The sequence below is a fragment of the Hemiscyllium ocellatum genome, chromosome 10 (genome assembly GCF_020745735.1).
Source record: "Hemiscyllium ocellatum isolate sHemOce1 chromosome 10, sHemOce1.pat.X.cur, whole genome shotgun sequence".
NCBI classification, from domain to species: Eukaryota; Metazoa; Chordata; class Chondrichthyes; order Orectolobiformes; family Hemiscylliidae; genus Hemiscyllium; species Hemiscyllium ocellatum.
In genome coordinates, this window is record NC_083410.1 from 94,354,836 (window position 1) to 94,378,330 (window position 23,495).

Below are 23,495 nucleotides of genomic sequence, written 5' to 3' on the forward strand. Positions count from 1 at the left end.
CAGGTTCACAAAATTAATTTTTGCATGTGTACTGCGTAGCTGTGCAGCAACAGCACTTTTGTATTTCGGCAGGTCAACAACAGGATGATAAGGCACAAATGTGAGCAGAGACATTTCATCAAACAGAGGCTGCTTCTGACTGGTACCAATGGTCAGCTTGTAAATCTTCTGTAACCTAATTCATGGAAAATTGCCCTCCATGCAAGCAGTACTTAACTCTTCACTTGACATTTTGCCTGACAAATCTCCAACTCTGGCCCCTTGTGAATCTCTGATTTACTTCACCTCACTATTGGTGGTCTCAACTTCAAATGCCTTGGCCCTAACTTTGGGATTTGTTCCCTCAACTTGAACTGTTCCTGTAAGATAAGCCTTATAATCTGGCTTTTTGACACTGAAAGTAAGAATGTAAGAAATAGAGGATGGAGAAGACTACCTGGTCCATTGAGAGCACTTCAGCATTCAATATGATCATGGCTGACTTTGGGCTTCAGCTGTACTTTGCTGCTCGTTCTTGTCCCATGGTTCCCTAAGGGATGTAAACTCTTGACAAACAAAACCTTAAACATATTCAAAGATGGTACGCCTGTAACCCTCAAGGATGTAGACTTCTAAAGGTTTGCATCACTGAGTTTAAAAAAAAATTATCCTCCTCTTAATCCTAAATTATCCTCCTCTTAATCCTAAATGATCTTTGTGCTGAAACTATTTCTTATTTTATTCTCCTTGGCTAGCGAATCTATGTCACTACTTAAACTTTCAAGCTCCTTCAAAATCCTGAATGTTTCATTGAGCCTATCTGTTATTTTTTTAAAATTCCAGAGAATGTAAGCCCAATTTATTCTGTTTCTCACCATTGGCCAACCCCCTCAGCCCAGAGACCAATTTGGTGTAACATTGTTGTAATGCCTTCAATGCACGTAAATCCTTAAATGTGGAAACCAAAATTGAACACTATTCCTGGTGTAATTTTGCCAAAGCTTCATTCAGTTGTAGCAAGATTTCTTTGTTGTACTCCAGTTACAGTAAAGCACATACCATTTGCCTTCCCATTTAGTTACTGTTCCTTCATGCTGTCTTTGTATTCCTTGTACGAGTAGACCAACATTTCCCTGAATGTGAACATTTCCAGGTTTCACATCATATAAAAATATTTCATTTTTCTATTCTTGTGATCAGTGAAGTTCTGATACTTTGTCCTGTTATACAGATTTGCATCTTGCATGCATTTTTACTTAGTTTTACCAGCAAACTTAGATACGCTATTCTGTCTCTTCTACGTTTTTTTTAATAGATATTTTTATTGGAAATGCAACATTTTTACAAGTTTACCAAAATAAAAAAACCTCAAGTACAAATATTGATATACAATTAAATCTTAAATAATAACCAAAATTTAACAAAAGAAAAATACCGAGGGAAAAAAAACAAAACTCCACTAACTACTAATCTCATCTACAACTAACCAGAGTGTATAATTAAGTCTCTTATTTTAATCAAATAAAAGAAAGAAAAAAAACCAGCGGATAACACAGAAATTGGATAGCGAGATATATGCTCGGAATGTGTTAACATCAAATGTAACAAAACCCGTATTCGTGTGAGATTCCTCTCCCAAGGGGACCCGGACCAGCCCGGTTCGCAATCTCAATTAAATAAAAGCTCTTGTTAGGATAGCCGAAATATCTGTATTTATATAATTCAAGAAGGGCTGCCATATTTTATGAAGTAATACGGTGCACCATATTTGTAAGGAAGTCAAAGGGAATACATTCCATAATTAATCTGTGCCAATTCAAAAGTCCAGGGGGGCCCTCAGCCACCCAGTTTACTAAAATATTTTTCCTTGCACAGAAAGATAGAATAGAAAATAATCTCTTCCAGTGCATATCCAGGGAGGGTAAGTTCAAAAAGCCCAAAAGGAGAGATAGAGTCCACTTTAATTTCTGTTCCTAAAATTTCTGTCAGGGTACTTGCTACTTTAGTCCACTATCTACGGATCTTATGACAGGTCCATAGGCAATGTGCAAGAGTGCCCACCTCTATTTTACATTTGGAACACATTGGAGATGCTCCTGCCTTAAATTTTGCCAATCGATCCGGTGCTATGTGGGCCCTATGAAGTATTTTCAGCTGGATAGCCTGAGTTCTGTTGCAGATGGTGATTCTTCTGGCATTTTCCCAAATGTCATTCCACGTTTCTATAGAAATTTCTAGTCCCAAATCCTGATCCCATGTTTTAAGCAGATTGTCAATATCTCCCGATACTTCATCATGCAGTAAATGATAAATAGTACTGACGGAAGATACCCCCATTGGTCGTAGCACTCTACATTCTCTATCTGATTTATAAAGACTACCTAATAAAGTAGTCATCTTCTGTATATAATCTCGAATTTGGAAGTATTGAAAGAGGTCTCCATTAGGTAATCTGAATTTCTGATGCAGCTGTTCAAAAGACATCAGGACCCCTTTAAATAGGTTCCCTAAACATGAGATGCCCCTGGATCTCCAGAGTTTAAAAGTGGCATCTGTAACCCCTGGTTGAAATCCCCATGCTCCCATTATCAGAGCATAGGGGGATGTTTTATGTGAGTTGCCCTCATTTTGCCGCATTATATTCCAAGCTTTAATTGTGTTTAGTATTATAGGGTTTTTACAGTGATTCGTGATGATTTTCCTCTTGTCTGAAAATAAGAGGTTAATAAGTGGGCATTTTACTTGAGAAGCCTCTATGTCCAGCCAGATTGGGTCTTGTCTGGTCTGCAATCAATCAGCTATGTAATTTAATAGGGAACTTAACTGATATTTCCTAAAATCTGGGAAGTCCAATCCTCCCCTTGCCTGTGGATGCTGTAGCTTCTTCAACTTAATGAAGGGCCATCTATGATTCCAGATAAAGGAACCCAACCAGCCATATGATTTATGTAGTGCCAGCCTTGGCAGCATCACTGGAAGCATTCTCATAGGGTATAGGAGATGGGGCAGGACATTCATGTTAATTAGTGCTATTCCACCCAGCCATGAAATTGGGAGGTCTCCCCATCGCTGGAGGTCCTGCCTTATCCTTTCCAGTAAACCTGCACAAAGTTAGCCTTGTATAACTGACCAAATACTGGGGCAATAAAAATGTCTAAATATAAGAAACCCTCCAGGGACCACCGAAAGGGAAAGTGGGATCCGTCCACTAAGTGGGGTATCATAGCAAGACCACCCATTAGCGTAGCCTCCGATTTTGAGAAATGAATTTTATAGCCTGATATTGCACTAAATGTATTAATAACTTGGGTTAAGCAAGGCATGGACATCGGAGGATTAATGAGGAAAAGAAGAACATCATCTGCATAAAGGGTAGTTTTATGTTTACCTGTACCAATCCTCGGGGCAGTTATATTAGGATCAGCCCGTATAGCTTCTGCTAGTGGTTCAATTATTAGCGTAAATAACAATGGCGAGAGAGGACATCCCTGATGGCAGCCCCTATCCAAATTGAAGCTATCCGAGCCTAATCCATTGGTAACCACAACTGCTTTGGGATTATTACAATGTTGAGACCCATTTGGTAAACGCCAAACCTTTCCAGTATGTAAAACAAATATGGCCATTCAACCCTATCGAATGGCTTTTCCACATCTAATGAGACGACTACTACTACTGGTATCTTTCCCTGATGGCAGGCTTGAATCATATTCAAAACTCTTCTAATATTATTGGATTATCTACGGCCCTTAATAAACTCCCGTCTGATCCTCCTTTATGATATGTGGCAATACCCTTTCTAGTCTCAATGCTAACGTTTTAGAAAGGATTTTAAGGTCTACATTTAGCAAGGATATTGGTCTGTATGATGCGTAATCTTCTGGGTCCTTTCCTTTTTTTTTTAAGGATAAGAGAAATATTTGCTTCTTTCAACGAAGGCGGGAGACAGTCCTGACTGTATACATGTCCATAGGTGGACCAGCCAATATTCCTGTAAATTCTTTATAGAATTCAGCTTTCAAGCCAGGTGTCATACCGCTCTGAAGTTGCCTGATTGTGTCATGTATTTCTTGGACTGTTAGTGGAGCATTGAAGACCGATACCTGTTCTGGAGTTAGGTCCGGAAAGGTCAAATTTTTAAAAAATGATTGCATCCTCCTAGTCCTGTCTTCACAATCCTGCAATTTATATAAATCAAAATAAAATTTTCTAAAGATTGCGTTGATCCTTTTATGATCATGAGTCAAAATACCCGTAATTTCCTTGGTAGACGTGATAGTTTGAGGGGCCTTTTTTTCTTGCAAGAAATACTAAGTATCTACCCGGTTTGTCGCCAATATTATATAACCTTTGTTTTGCGAATAATATTTCCCTCTTAGCCGTTTGGGTAAGCGTGGTGTTTAGAGCTGTCCTAAGGGCTGTAATCCTTTGCAATTTGATAGTAGAAGGTCTATCAGCGTATGCTTTTTCAGCTGCTTTTAAGCGACCTTCGAGCAGACACTGTTGTTCGCCCTTTAATTTTTTCTGGGTCGCTGAGTATGAGATGATCAAACCTCGCGGGTAAGCTTTGATGGTCTCCCACATCATTGATGGGTTGCTAGCCGTACCTAAATTAATTTCTAAAAAAAATGTTTTAAATTCTTGAGAGAAGTACTTTAAAAAAATTTACTATCTTTCATCAGGAAGGGGTCCATACGCCAATGCCGAGGGGATGTCCCATTGTTCCTCGCCTTGATTTCCATATATACAGCAGCGTGATCGGAAATTGCTATACTACCTATTTTACAGGATGATATGGAATTTTAAAAAATCGAGGGGGCAAAAAACATATCAATTCTGGTATGACATTTATGTGGATTGGAGTAAAAAGAAAAATCCCTGCCCTGTGAATGAAGACATCTCCATACATCTACTAATCCTAATTCTTTGTTCAAATCCACCAATTGTCTAGATCTGGGAGGTACTCACTCCTGCAGTACTCATGGGAATCCTATCTATTTCCGGATCCATAATACAATTATAGGGGGAGACTTTAATTGTATGACGGGCACCAAGAGCCATCAATTTTGAGAAGGCTTCCATTATAAATTTAAAAGGATGTGCCAGGGGACAATACAAATTTAAAATCCCATATTCCTCTCCACTTTTATAAGGGTTTTAATAAGAATATATTGTCCAGATTCGTCTTTTATCTGATTTTAGGGTTTTGAGAGGGAAATTCTTCCGAATAAGAATAACAACTCCCCTGCTTTTTGAGCTAAAAGAAGAAAAAAAGGCCTGATCAAATCCACCTTGTCGTAATTTCAAGTGTTCTTTATCCAACAAGTGTGTCTCCTGTCGGAGAGCTATATCAACCCTTTTTTTCTTGAGATTTGATAATATTTTCTTCCTTTTGACTGGCGAATTACTCCCCTTGACATTCCAGGTGCACCACTTAACCGACTGATCAACCATAATCGTCCAGGCAAATCAGAGACCCCTCGGGAGGGGAAACCCGATCCTGAACATCCTGAGCATAGAGCATATAAAATTCACAAAAATAAAGGCTCTGTAATACACTCACAACAGTATCATAAAAAACTATTTCTAAATTTAAAAAACATGTTTAAATGGAGATTTTCCCCCTTGTTCCCAGGGGGTATCACTTCCTTTTCAAAGGTCTATCGTATCCTCTCCCAACTAGTGCTCCACCCTTGACCCAGGCTTTCCTCAATAGGATGAGGAAAATTCAAATATACTACAGAACTAGAGTTAACAGTGAGCACCTTACCCCCGCCACCCAAACCAACACCTGGATATATTTGGTAATGTTAATACCATGTATGAACATGTATAACTATAAAATTACAACCTCAACAAGTAATAATTAAATATAATAATACAAAATAACAAGGGAAAACAGCCCCACTCCTAGAGATAGAAGTAAAATAGAATAAGGTACCCACCTCCCCCCACCAACATTAATTAGACCCCCGGCCTTATATATAGGAGAAAATCGTTAAGTAGAGAACAAATAAATAAATCCCTCCCCCCCCATTCTCCAAGATAATATTAAACAGTAAGGTTAAAAAAAAAGGGGGGGGATATAAACCGGAATGGGGGGAAGGCAAACCAACATCAATTATCTCTTACAATTTATCTAAGAGAGTCCAGAAATTCCTTGGCCTTTTCCGGTGATCCGAAGTTATACACTGATCCTTCACGGTTGAAGCGTATCGTCGCTGGGTAGCGTAAAGAGTACTGAATATTTAAGTCCCTTAAACACTTCTTCGCCTCATTAAATGCCTTCCTCTTTCGGACCAGAGCTGGGGAAAAGTCCTGGAATAACATGATCTTGGATCCTTTATAGATCATGGCTTGGGGATCTTTTCCAAGATTTCTAGAGGCTCCTCGGAGTATCTGCCTCTCCTTATAGCTCTGCAGCCAGAACAGGACCGGGCAGGGGTGCTGGTTCGAGTCGGGCCCGCGTATTGCAACCCGGTAGGCCCATTCTATCCTTACCTGGCAGGATCCAGCCTTCAGATTTAACAGCTGTGGAAGCCACTGTTCAAGGAACTTTGTAAGCTGGCCTTCCTCTTCCCATTCGGGATGGCCCAGCAAACGAATATTTTTTCGACAACCTCGATTCTCGAGGTCGTTAATGTGGTTCTCTAAGGTCGCTGTTCGAGAGTCCGGACCCGATCCACGGCTGATTGCGCTGTAGTTTCGGAGGTCGCAGCCTTTAGCTCTGCCCCTCCCACTCGGCGCTCAATTTCCTTAATGTCTCGGTCATGCTTTTGCAGCATGGTCGAGAGTGAGTCCCATCGACTTCTGGATTCTTCAATAAAAGCGTCGATCTTCGCATCCAGTTTGGAGATTATTTCCACAAGGCTCGCAACCATAGGTAAGTCCCCCGGGGTGGCTGCGGATGCCTCCTCTGCAGCAGGAGAGAGTGGGAGAGGGGTTCCTGCTTGCTGAGAACTGCAGGCTGCCTTCCCTTTAGTCATTTTTACTGAAGATTAAATTGTTTAAATTCAATACTAAGCAACTAATTAAATTAAATAGCTATTTTAAATGATTTGGTGAATGTGGTGGGGGTAGGTGATCCACTTTACCCAAGTCTTGGGAGGAGGACTGTAGACTCAGACTTGCTAGGCTGCTGCCATCTTGGATCCCCCCGCTTCTACATTGTTGATAAAACTTATAAATAACTGAGACCCAGCATTTATTCTTGCAGCACTCCATTAGTCACAGTCTACTAACTCAAAAATGCCCCAAGCATATTCTCTATTTCCTTTCCGTGCACAAATCCTCTGTCCATGCTAATATATTTCCAAAACCATGAAATCTTAACTTTGTGTATTGACACGTATGTATGTTAGCTTATTGAATGCCTTTTGGAAATCAAAGTATACCGCATCTATTAGTTCCCCTTTGTTTACCTTACTACTTAAAATCCTCCAAAATCTGAACTATATTTGTCAAAAAGAATTTTTTTTTGTAGACCCACATTGGGTTTTTCTAATCATATTAGGTTTTTCCAAATATATTGTTGAAACTTCCCAAATCGATTTCAATGACTATCAGACTAACTAGTCTTTTCCCTGTTTCCTCTTTTTTTTTGAAGAGCAGTGTTAATTTTGATATCTTCATATTTCCTGAGATTATTTTGGAATCTAGCAAATTTTAGAAAATGAAAGTCAATTCATCCATCATATCTGTAATTTCTTGATCTATATCCTATTTGAAGACTGAAGTTCCCCTCAAATGTTACATTGTTTTTGTAACAAGCTCCAATAATTTCTGGTTTAATTGTCCTTCCAAAGAGAAAACAACTATTCGGCCTATAAACTATTCCAAACATTTTCTGGCCTTTTGCTACTCCAAACCTCTACTCATACTCATTGATGTCTAAGCCAAGATCTTTTCTCTTCCCTTACTATCAGGTTTACCCACCCCTTTTTCTATTTTGCTTGCCCTTTCGAAGTGTAAGATTATCCTGGAATATTTATTTCCCAACTTTGGTGATTTCTTCGCCATTATATTTATGCATGTTTGTGCCACTAGTTCATCTCCCTTATTATCAATGCCTCATTTCGTCTGATAAGGTGAGGTCACTTTTTTTGAATATATCTCCTGATAATATCACCTTGAGTATCCTAGTGTTAATTTGACTGATGATGCTCCAGTATACTACCTTGAAATGCTTACTATATTAAGGATGCCATGTAATTGCAAGTTGCTGTCTTTGCATGTGCATGCTCACGTTTTCCATGAATGCTGGAGTACAGGAGGAGAGGTGGACCTTGGCTTAGGCCCTGTACAGGTGTGCACCAATTCCATGCTCCAATTTAAGCTGTGACAATTCAGATTGGTTACTGTCACTTTCTCATTTTGTAGCTTTACGTTTTGGCAAATATTGTATTGGTTTCTTTTGCAAATGCATACAGTTGTCTCCTCATTTTACGAAATTGCTTTACTGATTTGTGCTTTTAAGTCTTTCTAATGCTCAAACTGTCTTATTAAGTTTGAACAATTCCATGAACATGTTTGCAGGGTTATGATTTATTCAAGGTTCTTTTTGAATTTGGTCAACTTGAGCTTTAGCATTTCGTGCAAGCCTCTGTTGACTTCCACAAATCCTTCTGTGTGGTAAACCTGTCTTAACTATCGGCTACAAAGTATTATTCATGCCTTCTGCCATCAGATTTATCTGTGGCTCTTGGCTAGATCAGCTCAAGGCAGGTGGAAAGAGTTGATGGCACTGTAGTGAGTTTCCGTGGGCAATTTTGAATTCACTTTTATCTTCAATGGAAAACCTAGACAAGGTGGCAGCATTGGAACTGAGTGAGTGGTGTTCAGGGACACCCAGACCCCCTAGCACCTCCCCATTTCCCACTCCATTGCCATCCACATAATTATCTGCCTTCCTGTGTTTGCTATCAAGGTGGATAACCTAACATTTATCCATGTTCCTCTTCATCTGCCACACATTTGTCTCCTTACTGAACACTTCCAAATCACAATGAAACATTTCTGCATCCTCTTCACAGCTCACCTTCCCACCCAGCTTTGTACCATCTGCAATCCTGGAAATATTACATTTAGTTTCCCCCCCTAAATCATAAGTATATATTGTGAGTAACCAGGGTCTAAACATTGATCCCTGTGGTACTCCATTCATCCTCTGGGTGAGGGGGAAACATATTTATTCCTACACTTTGCTTCTTGTATGTCAAATAGCTTTCTATCTGTGCCAGTGCACTACCCCCCTACGGGTCGAAATCCTTTATCCAAAATGCTTGGGACCAGCTGTTTTTCGGAATTCAGAATTTGTCAGTTTTCATTGTGTGACAGTTTAATTGTGAGATTTTTAAAAGTCTCTTACCAGAGGAGCAGGCTTCTAAGAGAGAAGGTGCTTGCCCCCCAATCTCAGATGAGTGAGACGCATCGAGAGGGTGTCGACTTGGGGGTGTTTACGGAGAAACCTCAGGCCTGTCGGTGCTTGGCCACACCCCCCATCACATCTGAGTGATACGAATCAAGTTGGTGTCGACTTGGGTTAACTGTTTGCTCGCCAAACAACCTTGTTCATGAGAAAAAAACTTTCGGATTTCGGACCTTTTCAGTTTTGGATGTTCAGAGAAAGGATCTTCTATCTGTAGTCCCATTTAATTTTGCATGTTAATTTCTTAAGTGGTACTTATTTGAAAGACTTCTGCTAGTCCAAGTGAATTACATTCACCGGCTTCCCCTTATCGTCTTCACTACTTTCATCTTCAAAACCATTCCAGTAGATTTGTGTAAATGAATAATATTTTATTTTCTTCTAGGAAATGCTTGGCGAACTATTCACTCCTGTGGAAACACCAGAAGCTCCAAACAGAGGATTCTTTAAAGGCTTGTTTGGTGGTGGTGCACAGTCACTGGACAGAGAAGAACTTTGTAAGTACTGTAAGACATCGCAAAAGTAAGCCAATTGGCCCATTTGAGTATCCTACCTTATCTCAATAACCCATGGTACCCTTGCTGATTTAAAAACTTGTTGTGACTATGCAGCTCCTTTAACAAGGTTATATTGTCCTTGGCTTTTTCCAAAAAGATTGTATGAGGCAAGAGGTGCCAAGAGGTCTGGCTTAGATTGGCTCTAAAACCTATGTGATTATAGCTAACATATACTGCCTCAGACGAAAAGCTTTCAAGTTAAAGAACACTTGTACAATGAAAGGAGGGTGGCCAGTTCTCCCAGCTCAGCTTTTCTCTGATTTGGTTTTAGCAATCTGGCTGTGGAGTTTAAGCTGGTCACAGAGAAACAGCTACATGTAAGAATGTGTTCCCTGCTGAATCTCTCTACCATCTCTCTCTCCTGTAAGACCCTGTGTTTGATTTTACATTTTATGCCCAAAGGTGTTTATGGGGATTGTTGATAGTAGTTGGAACAGCATCATTAAGTTGGGTTTTTGGATAAGTTAATTTATTCTATATTCTATTGGTTTTTTTTGTGTTTCATTCAATAATCTTGCAAATAAATTTGGTTTTGTTTAATACTAAGTGGGTGCGAGAGTGCAGGGTGTGTGCAAGACTGCACGGCATCGGATAATTGTACATTAAAAAGAGAGAAGAGACCACATGCAGTGATGGAGAAATAATGAAAATTGGAGAGATTACTGAAGCAGAAGTCAATCCCTCTTTCATAACTGTTTATTTGCATTTCATAATTCAGCACCAACTCCAGTCTGCTGTTTTCATAACCAACCTTCCTTCCAGCCTTTTTATTTTAAATTCACCTGTTCTAATGTGTTATCATCCACCTCTGGAAAATATTGGACTTGAGCCCAGCCTTCTGGCTCAGAAGTTAGGATGCTATTACTACACCACAGGAGACCCCTTGACCCACTCTATTCAGAAAATAAAGTCCTTTTTTAGAACCTTTGCTATGTCTTCCAGCTCCACATGCAGATTGCCACTTAGGTCCCTAATAGGATCTACCCTTTCCCTGGTTATTCTCTTACCCACAATGTGGTACTTATGGTTATTTTCTAATCAACCCACTCAGATTTTATCTCACACTTCTGGATCAGGTAGGCCTTGGGCCCTGGGTCTTCTGACTCAGCAATACCACTGAACCTTAACCACCAACCCCTTTGATAAATACACTAGTGAGCGTCCACTTTCTCTAATATGTTTGGAGCATAACCTGATTCATTTATTCTTGGGCTCTAATGGCACAGGGTAGTGTCCCTACCGCTGGACCAGGAAACCTGCATTCGAGTGCCACCTGTTCCAGAGGTGTGTCATAATATCTTTGAATAAGTTGATTAGAACTAGCTAGAAACATGAAAACCTGGTTCATTTCCTCTTGGGCTCTAATGGCGCAGTGTCAAAATATCTAACCTGATTCATGGTTAACTCGGGTGATTTGCTGGCGGTTTTTAAAAAAAACGAGGTGCTAAAAAGCACATGCAGATGCAAGATAAACCTGGTTCATTCTTCACATTGTAAATGGTGGTCCCTTTATCACAGTCAATGATGATTGGGGAATTAGTGAGAGTTAAAATATGTGTGGCTATTTTTGACTTAGGGCAAAATGTTCTTTGACACACTTAATTTGATAAAGGAAAAAGAGCAATTAGAATCAGAGTCATAGAGGTGTGCAGCACGGAAATAAACCCTTTGGTTCAACTCGTCTCTGCCGTCCAGATATCCTAAACTAATCTAGTCCTATTTGACAGCACTTGGCCCATGCCCCCCTCAATTCTTTCTATTCATATAACCATCCAGATGCCTTTTTAAATGTAATTGTACCAGCCTCCACAATTCCTCTGGCAGCTCAATCCATCCATGCGCCACTGCCTGCATTAAAGAATTGCCCCTTAGGTTACTTCTAAACCTTACCCCCTCATCGTAAACCTATGCCCTCTAGTTCTGGACTCCCCCACCCCAGGGAAAAGACTTTGTCTATTTATCTATCCATCCATGCCCATCATGATATTATAAACCTCAAGAAGGTCACCCCTCAGTCTTCGCTCCAGGGAAAAGAGCCCCAGCATATTCAGCCTCTCATAGCTCAAACCCTCCAACCCTGGCAACATGCTTACAAATCGTTTCTGAATTCTTTCAAGTTTCACAACATCCTTCCTACAGCAGGGAGACCAGAATTGCACACAATATTCTAAAAGTAGCCTAACCGATGCCCTGTACAACCGCAACATGACCTCCCCAACTTCTGTACTCAATACTCTGACCAATGAAGGAAAGCATATCAAATGCTGCCTTCACTATCCTATCTACCTGCGACTCCATTTTCAAGTAACTAGGAACTTGCACTCCAAGGTTTCTTTGTACAGCCACACCTTACTATTAAGTCCTGCCCTGATTTACCTTTCCAAAATGCAGCACCTCACATTTATCGAAAAGAAATTCCAGATCTTAGGCCACAGCAACTGAAGACACCACTACCAGAAATGGAATAATTAAAGATTTGGTCATGCATGAAGCTAAATGCAAATGTCTGAGCTTGGGACAGTAAAGAAGTTATGAAAATGGAGGATTTTAAGCTCAAGTGATACATGAAGAGGATTTGGTGCAGTTGAGGGGGATTTTTAGAACTGCCTCAAGTTTATGGAGGCTGGAAATTGTGTTGCTGGCCAGGAGTGAAGTTATTAATAAATCCTAGAAGTAACACAGTCATGGATGTGGGTTTCAGTGTGATGTTTAAGTGCGTGAAATTAGAGATATCATCGATATTTGCTTACAGGCTCAACTTGTGGTCAGATGTGATATTAAGGTTGCAAATGAAGTACTTCAGAGGTATAATTTGCATAGAGCAATGGATCAACAAGTTAGTATTGGAAAGGGCAATTGAAGTGATATGCTTTGAACAGGCTTTCAAAGAAGAAAAGCAAAAAATTGTAGATCGTGTTTTCCCATTAAAAAATGCTTCACCTGACGAAGGAGCAGCACCCTGAAAGATTGTGATTTCAAGTAAACCTGTTGAACTATGATCTGTGTTGTGTGACTTCTGATTTTGTCCATATCATTCCAACACTGCCATCTCTACATGATGGCATTAAAAATGAATTTGTATTTTTGGCTGTGTTGGATGTAAGGACAGAAATTGGAAAAACCAAGCAATAAATGACTGAAATCTGGAACACTGGGAATCCCCAGACTCGTGTCAGAATCATATTTTATACTTTCCCAGTCCATGAACAGTTTAGATTACAGGAGGCCCAGTGCAGATGGAGTTCTGTCACTCCTTTAACCACTGGAGCTTACTTCCTATTTAAATAACCTTGTGAATGCTTGAACTTCGTTTGCAGTTGGGTTGAAATGTTAATTATTCTTTTTTTTACTGGGTGGGTGGCCAGCATTTACTGTTCTTCCCTTGTTGCCCTTGAGAAGGTGGTGGTGAGCTGCTGCCTTGAACCACTTCAGTCCATGTGGTGTAGGTTGACCCACAATGCATCCATTGCCTTGGTCCTTTCAGATGAAAGTGTTCGTGGATTTGGAAGATGCACTGCAGAAATTCAAAGATCTTAGAATGTATCAGGACTTGGTCGGTGTATTTGGCTTTCCTGTACACTTGATAGAACTCTAGCTAGAGAGACAATAGCCAATCTCTTGGACAAGGAGTGGTGCTGGAAGAGCACAGCAGTTCAGGCAGCATCCAAGAAGCAGCAAAATCGACATTTCGGGCAAAAGCCCTTCATCAGGAATACAACAGGGAACCTATCATCAAGGACTGTATGTTCAAACTGAGATCTGTGCTTGATGACACATTTCACATTCAACAACCAAATATATGAAGAGATCAATGGCACACTTATGGGCTCACCTATCTCTGTGCTCTCAGCAGAAGTAGTGATGCAAAGATTGGAACAAATAACCCTACCCCAAATCCAACCCAAACTCTGGATCAGATACTTCAACGACACTTTTGTTATCATTAAAAGAACAGAAATTGACAACACACACCCGAATGCCAACACCACATTCACAGGGATCAGATTTGAGAGAGGAGGAAACTAACAATTAACTCCCATTCCTGGATGTAATGGTACCTCAAAAATGTACAAGAAAGCCACACATACCAACCAGCTCCTGAATTACAACAGCAACCACCCAAATGCACGGAAGAAACTGCATTAGGACATGTTCAAAAGGGCTAAAACACACTGCAGCACTCCTGACCTGTGAAGCGAGGAAGGAGGACACCCCTATAGAGTATTCACCAAGAAAAGATATCCCCGTAACTTAATCCGTAGTTGCCGAATAGACAGACAATGCAATGAGGGCGTGCCATGACCTAACTCACTAGCCATGCTACCTTTCATAAAAAATGTCTAGGAACTGCCAGGCAGACTTCTCTGACCACTAGGGCTCATTACAGCCCATAAACCAACAGCCGTGCTCAGACAACAACTCACCAGGAGAAAAGATCCTACACCCAAAGATCTACAAGATTCCATGCAAAGACTGCATGAAACACTATAGAGGAACCGCAATTGTCTGAACAATATGGGCAGGCACTATTTCGTTTGGATAATTGCGTATTCAATTAATTGATATCCTCTGGGGCTCGGAGTTTTCTGACTCTCTGCTCCCAGTTCATGAGACTAGGCAGCAGCATACTGCACACGAGACCCTGCCCACCTGCAACCCTGTCAGCACCCAACCCCGCCCACTCCTGTCTCCTCACGCCCCCCCCCCCCCCCCCCCCCCCCAAAAACCATGTCAGCTCCCACCCCACGCTCTTGCCAACCCCAATCTCCCGTCCATAGCCATCTGCCATCCAACCACCGTCTGCACCCCTGCCCCCTATTCTCTCCTCTTCCCCACCCCCCGCACTCCCACCTCCGACCCCAACCCCTCCGGGTCAGCCGGACTGTACATCAGCAGTAAGACTGCCTCTGCCTTTGTGGAGTATGTCTCCAAATAGTGCGGGCCCACAGAGAGCGAGAGAGACAACTTTTCGACAAGTTCCCACTCTGCCCTGTGCAGGGCAATGTCGGAGAGATTATCTAAGGAAGGGGGGGGTTCAGGGTACGTCCCTGTGCAGAACTCCAGGGAAAGTGTGGGAGGAGAGAGAGCGGGCAGGAGGTCAGTCATTTAGAGACGGTGCCTGGGCTCCCAACAGTCCAGACTGTTCTCGACTGCATTTCAGTGAGCCAAGTTAGTTTTTAATCATTGTACCTGTAAACAAAAGACACAATCAGGATTGAAACAGCTCTTTGAGGTAATGTTCCTATTGGAACCTTGATCTCCTTCGGATAATCCGTTATTTAGATAATTGATACTTGGGCAATCAAGCTTCCTCTGTATAGGGCAAACGGGCAGACAATTAGCAATCCTCACCCACGAATATCAACTAGCCATTAAATGCCATGACTAGCTGTCCCTAGTAGACATATACACGATGACAAGGACCACAAATTGACTGGGACAACACAATGATCATTGGACAAGCTAAACATCAGACACCCAGAAGAATTGTTTCTAGAAGCATGACGCTCAGCCACGGACTCCATCAACAAACACATTGACCTACACTCAATATACCAACCACTACAATGAACACCGGAACCGGCAACTGGAAGCAGCAGAAACAACCAGTTAAATTCCAGAAGAGACGGTACAGCAGTGCTTCACAGGAGGCTCCTAAACTCTGAAGGTGTCACCTAGGTAGGACGCAATGTCTGTAAGTCAACTTCACAGCTCAGTGAACGTACCCGCAACCACAACAACTGGCATCCAAGCTACAAATCTTTAGATAAACCTTGAGAGTTAACATTTATGTAGTGACCCTTCCTCAGAAGTGATAATACCATTAATTCTGAGGAAGGGTCACTGGACACAAAGCATTAACTCTGATTTCTCTTCACCTGTTAACTATATAGTTTTGCTCCAGTTCCTTGATGCCATAACTATTTGAGTGCAGCCTTGACGTCAAGGGCTGTTAGCTCTTTTGTCTATGTTTGAACCAAGATTGTAATGAGCTAAGGAGCTGAGTAGCCCTGGGCATCAGTGAGCAGTTTATTGATAGCAGATGCTGTTTGATAACATCTTCACTTTATCGACGATCATGAGTAGACCAATGGGACAGTAATTTGCCAGAATGGATTTGTCATGCTTTTTACATACAGGACACACCTGGGTGATTTTCCACATTGTTGGCAGGTGCCAGTGTTGTAACTATACTAGAACATCTTGGCTAGGGGAGTGGTATGTTCTGGAGCACAAGTCTTCAGTGCTATTGGAATATTGTCAGGGCCCAGTCTTTCCAGTATCCATTCTTCCAATAGTTTTCTGATACCATGTGAAATGAATTGACTTGGCTGACTGGTATCTGCCACTGGAGAAGGCTGAGATGGATCATCCACTCGCACTTTTATTGAAGCGAATGCTTTAGCCTTATCTTTTATATTGATGTACTGGGCTCTGCCGTCATTAACGATGAGGATATTTATGGAGTTGTTTAAGGTGCTTTTGTGCTAAGTAATTCACTATCATTCATGATTGGATGTGACAGAAATGCAGAGCTTGGATCTGATCAATTGGTTGTAGGATCACTTAGTTCTGTTTCTCTCTCGCTGCTTAGTCTTTACTTGGATGCCAAACAGCTTATCTGGTAGCTTTGCTAAATTGGCACTAGATTGACTAGATATGCACAGTGCTGTTCCTGGCATACCCCCCTGCACTGTCCATTGAACCGCAGTTTATCCTGGTTGCATGTGGGATATGCCAGGCCATGAGGTTTAGATTAGGTTCCCTACCGTGTGGAAACAGGCCCTTCGGCCCAACAAGTCCACACGACCCTCCAAAGAGTAACCCGCCCAGACCCATTTCCCTCTGACTAATGCACCTGACACTCTGGGCAATTTAGCATGGCCAATTCATCTGGTCTGCACATCTTTGGACTGTGGGAGGAAACCGGAGCACCCGGAGGAAACACTGGGAGAATGTGTAAACTCCACACTGACAGTTGCCTGAGGCTGGAATTGAACCTGGGTCCCTGGTGCTGTGAGGCAGCAGTGCTAACCACTGAGCCACCATTTGGAAATTGTGCTGGAGTACAATTCTGTTGTTGCTCCTCTTGTTGGCCCACACAGATGACATAATGGTAGTATTTATATTGGAATGTTGTCATTTCATACTTGGGCTATAGACTCCATTGTGATTGAGACTATTGGGAGTTGTCATATTTTTCCTCTGATTTCATTGATGTAAGGGTAAAAAATTGGTATGTTTAGCAGGATCAACCCAATATCCTAGATGTGGACTTCAAAAGCACAAAACTGCCTTTAATTTGATAGATTGGAATACAGCTGATAATGTTGGGCTAGTGTAGTGATCCAGTAGTTTTTTTTAAAAAGTCATTGTTAAGGAACTTTACTGGAACAGAGCTGAAAGCATCAGCCCTCCCCAGCTCTCATCATTTGACTGATTTGGATTTTGTTGGTAGTGGAAATTGGAAATAGACTGACCAACCCCAACGACTTTGTAATTACAGAGACTATTTCTCGTATCCACATTGAAAATTAGGTAGATGCTTCACACAGTATGACAATTTAATTAAAGTCTCTGTGCTTTCTATTCTTCAAGCCACTATTCTCCATTTTACCTCTGTCATATTTCACTTAGCTGCTAAATATTTATTTTTCTTTTTATACCAGTTGGTGAATCTGCAGCAGGGAAACCTTCGAGGAGCCTAGCTCAGCATATCCCAGGGACTGGTGGAATTGAAGGTGTTAAAGGAGCAGCATCTGGTGTTGCAGGTGAGCTGGCACGGGCCAGGATAGCACTTGATGAAAGAGGACAAAAACTGAGTGAGTTGGAAGAACGAACAGCAGCCATGTTATACAGTGCTGACACTTTCTCTAAACATGCTCATGAGGTAAGCACTAGAAATTTATCTATTTCATTTTTAGCAAATAGAGTTTCATGTTGTCTTAACTTCTGGTTTCCTTAGCTTGCAAACACATCACATAATGAGGGATGCACCTCAAAAGTGCTGTATAAATACATGCTCTATTTTTCTGCCTTTCAGAAAGAAAAATTGCCAATAAAATGTAGGAGCAGAGGAAGGCCATTTTATCCATCGTCTGCTCTGCCATTCATTGAGATCTTAACTGATCTGAATAATTCTAAACACCACGTTCCTGTCATATCCCCACAACCCCTGACTCCCTTGCTGATTTAAATAATTAACTATCTATCTCAGCCTTGATATTCTTAATGAATTAACCTTGACCACACTGCAACAAATAATTCTACAAATTCCCTATCCTTTGAGAGAATAAATTATCTGCCTTATTTCAAATTATACCCTCTAGTTTTAGACTTCCAGTGAGGTCATTTTCCTTCTGAATTGATCCTGTTAAATCACTTAACAATCTTGCATTTCAATAATGTCTCCTCTCAATTCTTCTAAACTCCAGTGAACACAAGCGTAACATATTCAACCTCTGTTCATGAACAAATCCCTCCATACTGGGAATCAACCTAGTGAACCTTCCCTATACTGCCTCCAATGTCACTTTATCTCCCCTTAGAAAAGAGGACTCAAACTGTTCACAGCATTCCAGATATGGTCTGAATGTGCCTTGTATAGTTTTAGTAAGGCTGTCCTATTTTTATACTCCCATTTCCTTTTGAAAGAAAAGCCATTGGCCTGTCCTATTACCTGCTGAATGTGGATACTAGCATTTTGTGCTTCATGCATGAGTTCCCCAATCCCCTCTGCTGCAGCTTGCTGTAGTTTATTTAATTTAAATAGTATTCAGATCCTATGCTTCTTCCTCCTCACATTTTCCCACATTATTTTCCATCAGGCAAGTTTTTGCCCACTCACTTAACCTCTCTATATTCCTCCAGACTGTGTCAGCTGCACAAGTTGTCTTCTCACCTTTTGTGGTGCCATCTGCAAACTTGGTGAAGATACATTCATTTCCTCATCCACATACACCACAAATAATTGAAGAACTTGTATTTGTCCCTTGCATTCCACTAGTTACAGCTTGCTTTCCTGAGAATTACCCTTTTCCTTCCACCCTCTGTCTTCTATTAGACAATCCTTTATTCATGTTAGTATCCTACCCCCAACAGTATGCACTATTGTGTTGCATTATGTGCAGTACCTTTATCAAACACCATTTAGATATCCATATCATCTGGTTCTCTTTTTATCTATCCTGCTTGTAACTTCCTGAAAGAACACATAAATTTGTCAGGCATGGTTTCCACTTGAAGCCATCTAAATCTGTTTAGTTATATTATGTATTTCTAAATATGTTACTATGACATCCTTTATAATAGTCTATCCCTTTTTGAATAATTGCCACAAAGAGCTGCGAGGCAGAGGACTTCTGTATATTTAAGGCTTATGTGGCTAGATTCATGATCTGTAGAGGAATCCAAACTTGTGGGAAAGGGCAGGATGTGAGGAGTGTCACATCAGCCATGATTCTGTTGAGTGGTGGAGCAAGCTCAACCTTTTGAAGGCATTCTCCTGTTCTTATCCCTTATGGTCTTTCAGAATCTACGAATTCATGGAAGATTACCACCAGTGTGATCACTTTTAAGTCGTTACTTTTAATATCCTAAGGTACAGCCCCTCCAGTCCAGAGGCCTCATCGGCCTTTGTACCCTTTAATTTCCCTAGTACTTTTCTCTAGTGATGGTTTTTATATTTATTTCTTCCCTCTTTGACAAATCATTATTATTTTGTAAATGGTATTGGGTGTCCTCTACCATGAAGACAGATGCCCAGGTTTTCTCTGGCATTTCCTGGTTCCCGTTATTATTGCTTCAGCCTCATTCTCGAAGTGGCCCATGTTCACTTTGGTACCACTTTCCGTTTGCTGTATATTTAAGAAGCTTTGTCACATTTTTTTTTAAGATTACTTACAGTGTGGAAACAGGCCCTTCGGCCCAACAAGTCCATGCCGACGCACTACCCACCCATACCCCTACATTTACCCCTTACCTAACACTACGGGCAATTTAGCATGGCCAATTCACCTGACCCGCACATCTTTGGACTGTGGGAGGAAACCGGAACATCCGGAGGAAACCCACACAGACACGGGGAGAACATGCAAACTCCACACAGTCTGTCGCCTGAGTCGGGAATTGACCCGGGTCTCAGGTGCTGTGAGGCAACAGTGCTAACCACTGTGCCACCGTGCCGCCCACATTGTTTATGTTGCTTTCAATTTGATAGTATGCTTAACTTTCTTGGATAGCTAAATTGGTTGCCCCCTCCTTATATCCCAGTGATGGAGGATTTTATGTTTTAAACATCTGCCATTATTCCTTAACCACCTTTTCTGCTAAATGCCTTACCCAGTGCACTCCAACCAACTGTGCCCTCATCACTACCTAATTACCCTAGTTAAGTTTAGCATAGTTCTTTTTAATCTAAATTTCTCTTTCAAACTGAATGCTAAACTTTACTGTGTTATCATCACTGTGCCCTTGGCCTTGTTCCCTTAGCGATCTTTTACTCTGAAATCATTTATAAAACCTCCCTCTTTGCACATTACTAGATACAAAATAGTCTGATCCTTGGTAGAATCCACAATATATTGTTCTCAGAAACTGTCCTGAATATATATTTCCATCATTGATCACATTTCCATTGCTTGAACCATGAATGGTTTAACTGTCCATCCCACACCCTCAACATAATAGTTGGTTGAATATTTAATAATATAAGAGCCATAATATGCTTTTTCATGAAAAGGGGCGCAGCAATCGTTATTTTCTTCCTCAATAGGTAATGTAAAGACAGAATATTGTGTTGCAAATAATTATTTTGCTTCCCAAACTGAATTTTGCCATGTACTTTAAAACCCCTTTAGATAATAACATAAAGGTGCAAAGATAGGCCATTTGGCCCATCAAGCCTGCTTTGCCATTCAGGAGGATCACCGGGGATGCAATTGTGGCCATAACTCCAATTTCTTGTGTGTCCTTCATACCCTTTAACATTCAGTGTCTCCGTTGATCACACTATTGAAATTCATTACTACTTTGGATCTCTGTTTGTTTATAATAACCACCTTGGAGTTGTATAATATGTTTCATGACCTCAGGACTTGTCAAAGCACTGTACAGCTGATGAAGTACTTTATTGAATGTAGTTGTTTCTGTTTAATGTACTAAAGAAACACAGCCATTTTAGTGGAATTGTTTGAAGGATAAGTATTGATGTGTTCAAAATAGTATCTTAGAATTGTTTATCTCTAGTTGAAAATGTAGACGAAGAATTAAGTTAATGTTTAATTCAAAAGACACCACTTCTGACTGTTTAGCACTCCAATATTAAAAGAAGTATCAGTCCACATACTGTTACCTAGTCTCTCTCGTATCTTCTGCTGGCGTCTAATCACCCTTTGGTTCTGGTCATGTCTTCTGTAGCAAACATTTAGAAATTATGTTCAATCTTTTCCTGCTAATATAAGTCACTGTCATTCATCGCATTGACCTCTATTCAAACAGATCCTCAGTATGCTTGTCAAATTTAGTATATATTTAAAAGTTGTCATTAAGGTTAACAGTAGTGTGGATTACTTGGACATTATTGAACAGGAGAAATGGAAAACGTTTAAGGGCCTGGATGAACTACAATAAAGTGGTTCACATAATGAGAAAACCTGCAAGCTGTTCCAAGTCTTTACTAATATGTTAGTGTTTTCTGTAATACCATAAGCAGCAGCATAATTCCTTTTCCATATTGTTAGTCAGACACACTCTGTTGCGAGGTAAAGCCTCAAACTAGCATTAATGAAATTGCTTTTTGCAGTTGGGTCTCATTACTGTGTGGGAGCACTCCAGAGCAAAATTCAGTCCCATTTGTTTGATTAAAGTAGCTTATATGCTTGATTTCCTGTCCAAAGTCCTTGATTCCAATAAACCCAACATTTCCTGAACTAAAATAAAACCTAAAACTGCAGATGCTGAAGGTCAGAAACAAGAACAGAAATTGCTGGAGAAACTCAGCAGATCTAGCAAAATCTGTTGAGAGAAAGCAGAGTTAATGTTTTGAGTCCAACGATCTTCCTTCTGAACTCACTTCCTGAATTAATGTCATTTCCTTTTTAGTCTTTTGACTTAAATGGCAATTCAACTTTAGATGAAACTGCTTTCTTTCTACCTCTCGTTTTAGGAAAATCATTAATATTACTGAACTGGAAATAGAGTTCACTATCCAATGTTTTTTGCCTTCATGCCATGTATCTTATGCACAAGAGAAGGAATTTTTAAGGATATCAGTCTGGCTTCACCCTACCATAGGGCCAGGACATAACTTTTTTTTGGAATCTTTCTTGATTACTTGCATCATAGGGTCTTGGAATTTTAAAACTTCAGTGATCTGCATGTTGATTATTATAACATCATGCCATCAGCTATGAGTTGACAACATTTCCCTGAGGAAGTTCTGAGGTACTCCACTTAAGACTTTGAGCTTAATCTCAGAAACACCAAGTGTGTACAGCCAGTCTTGGTAACACTCTTGGTCTGGCACTTGCACCTGGTGAATCAGTAGCTTTGTCCAGAATACAGATTTTCAGCCAAATTTGAATTATGAAGCTTCTGTTCTTTATTTTGGCATGTTTCTACTGGTACTTTTCATACTCAAATGTTCTTTTTAATATGTATAGTCAAAAATTGAATTTGAGCTATTTAAGTAAAAGGTGCAAGTATTTGTTTTTTCCTTCAAGTACAGCATCTACCGTACTGCAGTCAACAACTTCAAGCTTTTTGAGTTTTTTTCTGTGAATGCATATGAATTTGAAATATTAAGCCATTTGGCCTCTGTGACCTGCTCTATCATTCAGTGAGATTATAGTTACCAGTATGGGTTTTGATTTCCATGTTAAACACCACCCCTCCAAACTTTTGATCGCTTGCATGTCAAAAATCTATCAGTGTGCCTTAACAATATTCCGTAAATCAACCTCCATTGTCCTCTGTTTCAAGATTCCTAATTTCTCCTCATCTCCACCCTAAAAGGGCAACCTGTAATTTTTGAACTGTGCCCCCTAGGTCTGGCCTCTTCCATATTCATCTTTCAACAATGTTCAGGATTAGATTAGATTCCCTACTATAAACTTCAATCTAAGCTACTAGAGAAAATTAGCCCAAGCGTATTAACCTTTCCTCTTATGACATCCTACTCATTCCAAAGGTTCAAAGAAAAGTTATGCTTGAACAGTTTCATTCCTGCTCAATCCAGATGCGTTCTTAAATTCTTGAGTCTTGCCTCTCTTTTGTATAAATTCAGAAGATGTGATCGTTCTGACCAACATTAGTTTTGGTTTGATTCAATGACTTGCACTGTCTCTCTGAAAATTGTGGGCTTAAGCTTCACCCTCGGGCCAGCATGTCAGTACTGAAAAATTGCTATATTATTGTCATCTTCGTGAGGAGTCCCACCTGCATGATCTGAAGAAAACAGCGAGTTTTCTGGTTCCTGGCCAATGTTTGCCGTTCAATCAACAACGCCAAGAAGAAATTGATCAGTTGTTCAT

At 40.6% G+C, this 23,495-nt stretch overlaps 1 protein-coding gene across 7 annotated transcripts in view; it reads left to right on the top strand.

Annotated features, from left to right (window-relative positions):
* stxbp5a (syntaxin binding protein 5a (tomosyn)) overlaps positions 1 to 23,495 on the top strand; it is a 231,444-nt gene that overhangs the window by 203,527 nt on the left and 4,422 nt on the right. For all 7 annotated transcript variants that reach the window (XM_060831736.1, XM_060831737.1, XM_060831741.1 and 4 more), the window contains 2 exons: positions 9,792 to 9,903; positions 17,634 to 17,854. In XM_060831736.1, the coding sequence (XP_060687719.1) occupies positions 9,792 to 9,903; positions 17,634 to 17,854 (333 nt within the window). The remainder of the gene's footprint in view (positions 1 to 9,791; positions 9,904 to 17,633; positions 17,855 to 23,495) is intronic.